The sequence below is a fragment of the Thalia democratica genome, chromosome 2 (assembly GCF_965202585.1).
Source record: "Thalia democratica chromosome 2, ktThaDemo2.hap1.1, whole genome shotgun sequence".
In the NCBI taxonomy this organism is placed as follows: Eukaryota; Metazoa; Chordata; class Thaliacea; order Salpida; family Salpidae; genus Thalia; species Thalia democratica.
This window is the reverse complement of record NC_139166.1, coordinates 75,743,362-75,751,822: the sequence shown is the minus strand read 5'-3', so window position 1 is coordinate 75,751,822 and position 8,461 is coordinate 75,743,362. Positions and strand designations below refer to the sequence as shown.

At 25.3% G+C, this 8,461-nt stretch overlaps 1 protein-coding gene across 1 annotated transcript; it reads right to left on the bottom strand.

The window, feature by feature from the left end:
* Positions 1-1,089: 1,089 nt before the first annotated feature.
* Positions 1,090-7,093, bottom strand: LOC145828951 (uncharacterized). The gene is made up of 5 exons (XM_082936695.1): positions 6,995-7,093; positions 6,243-6,434; positions 2,807-3,406; positions 1,914-2,031; positions 1,090-1,549 (listed from the first exon to the last, which is right to left on the bottom strand). The coding sequence occupies exons 1-5, from the start codon at positions 7,053-7,055 to the stop codon at positions 1,297-1,299; spliced, it is 1,224 nt and encodes a 407-aa protein (XP_082792821.1). The 5' UTR covers positions 7,056-7,093; the 3' UTR covers positions 1,090-1,296.
* Between the last annotated feature and the right edge of the window lie 1,368 nt (positions 7,094-8,461).

The following is an 8,461-nucleotide window of genomic DNA, read 5'->3' as shown; positions in this document are numbered from 1 at the left end:
TTGAACATATTTAACCACTTTTTAGGTTGTATTTATTAAATAGATTTTTTGAAAAAAAAGAGTAAATCAACTCGATGTATTTTAGTATAGTAGTATTATTGAATATGTTGTACTATCATTTTCATTCACGATTGAGTGTAACAGTCGATTTTGAGATTTTCTCTTTCCTTTTAACTTAAAACTAAACCAATTTTAAAATTTAAAAGTAATAAAAAATTTAAATAGATAAAATAAAGTAACACCAGAAGTACTTGTATGATATGTACAAAATTTTTGCTTTAGTGATCAAAACTTAGTTTCAGATTTTTTGTCAGTTAGAATCCAAGTTTAGATACTAAAATTTTTAACTTGTTTGTGACGTCAATAGAAAACAACTTTACACGATTATACTATTATTAATATTGTAAAAAAAATTGAAATGTATTTATTACGTATGTATAAATTTGTTTGATCTTTTAAACACTTTCTTTTAATACAAAAAAGATATACGTATTGCTAAAAAGAAAAAATTAAAAATACATACATAAGATCTTAGTTTATTTTTATTTTTAATTTGCCTACAAACTGAGTTTACGAAAGCTTGTATTTTCGTTATTTGTATGTAGCAAAATAAATATCGACTTTAGTAAATACTTAAAATAGCAAAAATTACAAATATAGTTGAGAATTTTTTCATTTAACTTAGGAATAAATATTTACTGTCACAAAAAACGAACTATAGCTTTATACTTTGAAACCGTTTAAAATTATAAAGCGAAGTACAACTAAAAAAATGCATGAGCATATCATAAAAATGAAATACGTTATCAGCTAAAGTAAACATCTTATTTAAACAAAAAAAAAGAGTTTTTAAAAAAGTTTGATATCTATTTGATATTAAATTTTGACCATATAGAAAGCAAAAAAGAAATATACTGTTTACTTTTTAACCCATCAAAACGAATTACAATTGCAAAAGACATATTTACTACGAAAAATTACTCTCGTTTTTTTTTAAGTTGTGGTAAGAAAATTAAAGCTTTTTAGCCGATCGCTGGAAGCAATCGATTACGATTTTGTTCGTACGAGCTACAAGCCTTATCAAAGTTATCTAAAATGAGCAAAAAGATAGTGGTGCAAAATGTTTATATCACAGAAAAATTATCAAAAAATTTTTTTTTAGTTTATAGTGTTCAGATTTCAAGCAAAAAATAGCATATAGTAAAAAATAACTGAAAAAATAGAGCGTTTTAGTAAAGTAAGACTTGAGAAAGTATACTGATCTAACTTAAAAATTAACTTGAGAAACTATTTTTCTCAGCCCCTGTAGTTATGAACTTGTTCACAAATAAAATCACTGAAAGTAACTGACTCGTCAACATTGTAAAGTTTTCCTGACTGTCTGTTGTCGGAAAGCACAACGGCCATAAAATCTTTGTTTACTTGAGGGTAATTCCCTAACCATACATAATCCAATCTGAATGATGACGTGGTAACGCTTTGCCAGGTGTTATACACTTTGCGGTAACCCAGGAATGTATTTGAAATTTGGTATTGATCTCTAAGTTTTCTGGTAAAATTAACAAACTATTTAATTGTATCCTAGTATTACGCATTTATAAATGATTTGAAAAATAAGTTAGGTCAAAAATAATTGAGAATACAAAAGTAAGCTCAAAAAATGTAGAAAGTATAACCAAAGTGTCTTTAGTATTGACTGCAAGTAAAAACTTATTTTTCAAGTTAAATGATAAATTGACATGTTATAATTATACTTTTACATTTGATCATTTTCTTAAAGCTTTTTGAACAAATATTAAAACGGTAGTTATCTATAAAAAAGCAATATCTAATAAATGGAGGCAATTGTTATTCAAATTTTGCCAAGAGGGGTTTTAAAACATCAAATTTAGAAACCCTGGTGTAAAACTAACGCTCTTTGTGCCGTGGTCTCAACACCATGAGTGATTAGGTTTCCACCGTGTCTACGTTCGCAGAATCTTTGTGCATCAGGCCAGCTCATTGGATAAAGCCCTGACACCAAAATGAATTCTGAGGAAATTTAATACTTAGCTTTTTAATGTAAATAAACATGTTTTAAACTTATAAAAAGTATTTAAACTTTGAAAGTAATTCTAAATCAATAGTTTTTAAATGCCTTGATTTCTAACAGTTAAATTTAAATTTGTTTAGTATTGTCAATTAAAATGCGAAAAATATATAAGTTTTTAAGTTTTATCATTTAAGGTATCTCATTTAAAGAAAACTTAGCTTTTGACCACAAAATACTGACTTAACAAAACTGATATCAAACATTACTATAATGCATTTTAAATTACAGGAAGTTTATAAACTGGTAAATATTTAGAGTTTTTAACTAGAGTTTATTTAAGTTAAATAAGACTTTGTGCTCATTAGCTTTAATAAATGTAGTTCTCAGTATTTATTATATTTAAATCTTAGTTCTGAAAAAGTACATCTTCAGGTATTTCATTGTTTGTTTGTAGTGAAAGATTAATTGCTTAATGCAAATTACAGCTTACATTACAAATTAAAACTTTGAAAAAGGTTCAAAGCCTAATCTAGAATTACAATATATTTAATCTTTAAAAAAAATAGTTTGTGATGAATAAAAGCACAAATTTGTATTAGAAACTGTTTTTTTGATTACCAATTGTCACAGTTCTTTATGTATTGTAAATAAACTGAAATAAAGTTATTTTTTATTAAAAAAGTTATATACATATTAACCACTTTAGTAACTAAACGTAGTTTATTTGAAAACTAGTTATTGTCAAAATAAAACAAAGTTTTTTTTTTAACAAACCAATTTGAGGAGTTGTAGTAGTAGTAGTAGTAAGTACACTTGTTCTTGTAGCTGCTGTGACTTGTTTTGTTGTAGGAATAGATGTTGTTGCTTCTTTTGTTATTGGAACAGTTGTTGATGGTTTTGTTGCTGGAAAAGTTGTTGATGGCTTTGTTGTTGGAACAGTTGTTGATGGTTTTGTTGTTGGAACAGTTGTTGATGGTTTTGTTGTTGGAACAGTTGTTGATGGTTTTGTTGTTGGAACAGTTGTTGATGGTTTTGTTGTTGGAACAGTTGTTGATGGTTTTGTTGTTGGAACAGTTGTTGATGGTTTTGTTGTTGGAACAGTTGTTGATGGTTTTGTTGTTGGAACATTTGTTGATGGTTTTGTTGTTGGAACAGCTGTTGATGGTTTTGTTGTTGGAACAGTTGTTGATGGTTTTGTTGTTGAAACAGTTGTTGATGGTTTTGTTGTTGGAACAGTTGTTGATGGTTTTGTTGTTGGAACAGTTGTTGATGGTTTTGTTGTTAGAACAGTTGTTGATGGTTTTGTTGTTGGAACAGTTGTTGATGGTGTTGTTGTTGGAATAGAAGTCGTTGATTGTTTTGTTGTTTTTGGTTCTGTACACAAACATTGATTGATGCTGATTAAAGTTAGTTATATGTTTCAATGTTTTATATATTATCTATAGCAAACATAACTCGATTCTATCGAAAAATACATCAATTTTCATAGTAACTTCAGTGTTAAATAACAGCGGGAAAAAATTAAGCTACAATAACTAAAATTTTAAGCATGCATAATATAAAACATCTAGGACTGTAAAATAAAACAAAAAGTTAAACTTAGATTAGAATTATATTTTCATTAGAGCTAATAACAAATACAGTCTTTAAAACATAAAAAATTCTAAACAAGTCGGTTAAACAACTACTTCTTGTATAAGTATTACACATGCTTATTCAAAAACTCGGATGTACTAAATACTTGAATCAGAAAAATTTCTAAAAAAATATACATCTATCGATACTTTCGATAGTTGAAAATAATAATTAACACAATAACACATAAAATAAGTATTTTGAGATGATAATAGAAAAAAAGCAGTATGTGTAAAATGCTGCCAAGACTACAGCCAAACAAATTTTTTTAAAGGTAAATTTAAGTAGAAAAACAGTTTAAACATTTTAAAACAGATGACAAAACATTTTTTCTTGCTACATAGAAGCTTGTTTTTCGTTTTACTTCAGAGACTTGAAACTTTATTTGTTCTTTCTTTTGTTTAAATTGTGTTTTTGGTAGTCTATAAATTTATAAAAAAATCAAAAAAAAATTTTAACTTTGAAATGCATTACTAAAAAAAAAACTTTTACTATACAAAGTTATGTTTAAGAGAAAATACTACATACCATACTTAAAAAACAGCTTTATAAACGATAAAAATAATTTTCAATTATATATTATTTGCAACTCTCGATATGGAGACTTTTACAGTTGTTGTTTTTATTTTTATTTTGTTGTTGATGTTATTGAAACTTGAGTTATCGGAAGTTTTGTTACTTTTTTTAATCGTTTGTAGTTGCTACTGTTGTTGTTGCTTTTGTTATTTCTTTTTTTGTGTGGTTATCATAGTTTACTTTTGTTGTCAGAACTTTTATAATTGATTTTTTGATCTTACTTTCGGTTCTATTATTGTTGTTGTTATTTTCAATCGTTTTGTTGTCAGAACTTTTATAGTTAGTTTTTTCGATTCTACTGTTGGTGGTATTGTTAGTGTGATTTCAATTGTTGTTGACTATGTATCTGGTATTATTGTAAGTTGTAGTAACAAAAACTTACAAATGAAAAAATAGAAATTTGTTAATCACATAGTTAAGCGGAAATAATAGTTTAATAGTTTCAAACATAGTTATAAGTTTTAAACAACAGTGTTTTTTATTTGGTTAAGGAAATTCAGAAAAAAAATAAAAAGATAAACATCTGTGCTATACAAAATCAGGACAAAAAATAATTTAGCACAATTCACACTTATAAAGTTTATTGAAATCTACAATAATTCACCACAAATAATCTTAGTTTGTAAATAATTAAGTGAAGGAAAGCTCAATAAATCCCTTGATCGAATTAAATGAAATTAAATAAATGCCTAATTAAACAACAACTACTTCTTTTACATAAATTATCAAAAAAATCTTTTTTAAATTATGAACAGTTTAATAAGCTGTGCAAATATAGTTTGATAGACAAAAATTGAAAGTTTTATATTTTATTAAACTTTTATAACATTGCAGTAAACTATTGCATCTTTACGCACTCGTGACGTTACGCACTCTAATTTAGTTACGCATTTTAGAATGCTAAAAAAATTAAAAAATATAAATATATTTTTTTTATTATTGCACAAACCAGTTTTATTGTATAGTTTTACTTTAAAATATGTTTTTAAATGCTAAATCACCTCTTTACATCTTTAGAATTTGTAAACTTATGTTCCTTGACTAATCAATAAACATTTAGTTACACCTCAATATATCATAAATTCTGTTAACAATAAGAGACTAAATTAAAATTTAAAAAGAAATATGACTATGTTAAATAATGAAAGTATAATGAAATAATGAGAGTTTAAAACACAAATAAATAATATAGCACGCTTGCCCTATATATGAATAAACATCTAAAAAATAGATATTTTGAAATTTTCTAGCAAAAAGTACCAGTGATACTTGATAAATATAGAGCTTACACTTAACACAAATCTCAATCGTTTTTTTAGTAAACATATCACTAATTTTCATTTGACGTTTTTAAGTTTAAGTTCTTCCTCTGTAACACTTGCTTTGCACAGCGTGCGTTGAAATTTTTGCACGTTGCATTAAATTCTTCGTAATGCTCACCAGCACCACTTACAGTTTTGGAAGATCAAAATATTTTTTTGTAAATTTAAAACCTTTTTTTTAATATATGTGTAGTTTTATCTTATGTTTTCGTATTTTTAAATAAAGTTAACAAGTTGTTAAAAAAGCAGTATCAAAAAACAGCAATAATAGTATGTATATTTGGTACGATCTCTAGTATATTTACGCATTTTTTTTGTGGACACAATGTGCGTAAATAAGCAAGAGTTTACTGTAGTTACAAAATTAACACCTAAAAGTTTGAAGTTTTCATCTTTTTTGAATTTTTTGTTCTTAAAGTTTATCTAAGCAGAACTCTGACATGAAAAGAGGAATAAATATTTTAAGTGAACTTGTCTAACTCTACATTCAAACAGTTTATTTCCGGATTTAAACAATTTAGAAAACAAATGCAATCATTTCTAACGGATTTAACTTTAGTAAACTTTAAGATGTTTAATATCTTAATCAAAAGTTATCATATGTTTCAAACAATAGTTCCAAAAATACCAATATACTAAACTGTATTGTGAGTTTTTTAATAACAAAAACAACTCACTTTCAACACACTTGGGGGTCATCAACTTCCACATCGAACCTCCCACCCCATCCTCAATGCAGGTGTTAATCTTCACGCACGAATCTTCTATTTGGTAACCGGGATGGCAGTAAATTTCACACTCGCTTTTGATTCTGCTACCATCAGTGCACTTGTGCCACCCGTATTCTATCTTGGGCGCTTTTTGGCAGTCTGGAATAAAAATTATGAATTTGAAAGTTTAAATTAAACGGCGTTAAATTCTTTTATTTGCTTTAGTTTCAAAAGTTTGTTTTTTAACGGTTTTTAAAATATAAAAAGAGTTCAATTTTTTAAATATAAAAAGTTTTAACTGTTTTTGTTTTTTTTCTGCTCTACTTAAACTTACAGACTTTTTAAACCTTATAAAAAACTTTTCTCAAAAGACTTATGAAAATTTATACTGAAGTTGAACTACTTCTTGTAAAGTTTTTTAAAGTTAGTCATAAAACAAATACAAAAAGGCTTAAAGTTCATAAACTTTTAATAGTCATTAAATAGTCAATATTATGAAAGTAAAAATTAAACAAATTTATTGAAATATTTTTTATAATTATTGAAACTTATAACTATAAGATTTTATTTTCTATTAATTTTTCTATTTAGGAAAATTTGAATACTTCAAACTAAAAAGTATTAATTTTTAGTTGCAGATTTAAGTTGAATATTTTTTATTAAGCTCTATTTTAATTTTTGTATTGATATTTTATTAAGACAAAAAAGTAATAACATACCTGGGATAGTTTCTGCCAAAACAAAGAAACTGAATGAAACTAATAAGAAAAACTTCTTCATTATATCTGTTTAGTTTAATACAAGTAGTACAAATTTTCATAACTATAACAAAAATGTAGTTATAATTAAGTTATATAAAGTGTTTAGTTTGTTTAGCTGTGCAATCATTTAATTTTCAAAATTGAGGTAAAGGTATCTAAAACTTAGATAAAAAATAAGTGTTTAAACTTTTTATAATGTATTTCAGAAACGCTTTTAATAACCATTTATTTGCAACATAAAAGAAATATAGTTCAAAGTTAAAGTTTCTACATAAAAATTTGTTAAAGCATTTTTATACTAAACGACTGTTAACTTTAATCACAATATTAAACGAATTTTTTACTTAAAATAAAATTATAACGAGATTAAATTTTTTTAGAGCTTTATAGCTCAAAAGGAAATATAATTATACTAAAAACTAAACTCTTTATAATAAAATAACTTTAAAACATTACTGATATTTATTTAATTTTGAGATAAATTAAACAAGTACTTTACTTCTTACAAAAACAAATTAGTTTTGAAAAAAAAATTCTACATACTTAAAAAGAAATAAAACACAATAAACTAAAATTATAATGCTATACAGAAACAATCATTAATCATCATTTCCGTATTATATTTTCAAGTTGATTTTGTAAAATTTTGTAACTTATACGAAATACGTGACGTGTTTAACTTATTTATACTCATAATCATTTCTCTATAAACAAAAGTAGAACAAATTTGAGTATTAAAGTAATTATGTTAGACCGGATAAGTATATTTAGTCCTTAAATGTAGAGCTTTCCCTAAAAAAGTTTTGGTTTGAAACTGTTAGTAATTAATTTTAAAAAAATCAAAAAAACTTTAAGCAAATTGAAAAATATAAATAAAAAAAAAATGATTTTTATAACAAATTTTTACGAAACTGTGATGAAATAACTTGCGAAAAAAAGACAATACTTTTGAGTTATATCGACATTGCCTATAGTTAAAGCTTTATTTCTTTGAACTTAGTTTTAAAACAATTTAAAAACCAAAATATTATATTTTGTGATTTCAATTTGGTTTATACGAACTAACGTAGTATGTTTATTTAATGTTTTACAATGTCAATCACCCTACTATTTTATGAAACTTATATAGTTTTATTTTTGTAAGCATTGTAAATAGTTTTCTTTTTAAGCATTAGCGTGAGACAGCATTTGAAACTACTTGAAATAATACTTTAAGCTTTTTAAATAAAAAGTCTACTAAAAAAACTCTTGGTTCTGGATTAAAGCTTTTTTCTAAAAAAATTAAAATACAAGTACGTTAGCAACCATTAGCACTTAGCAACAAAATTCGAATTTATTCGAAGTTTACGAAACGATTACAGGAGTCGACAGCATATTATAAGTCGCAGGACAACTTTTCTTGGACCAAATAGCTCACGAGCAGCA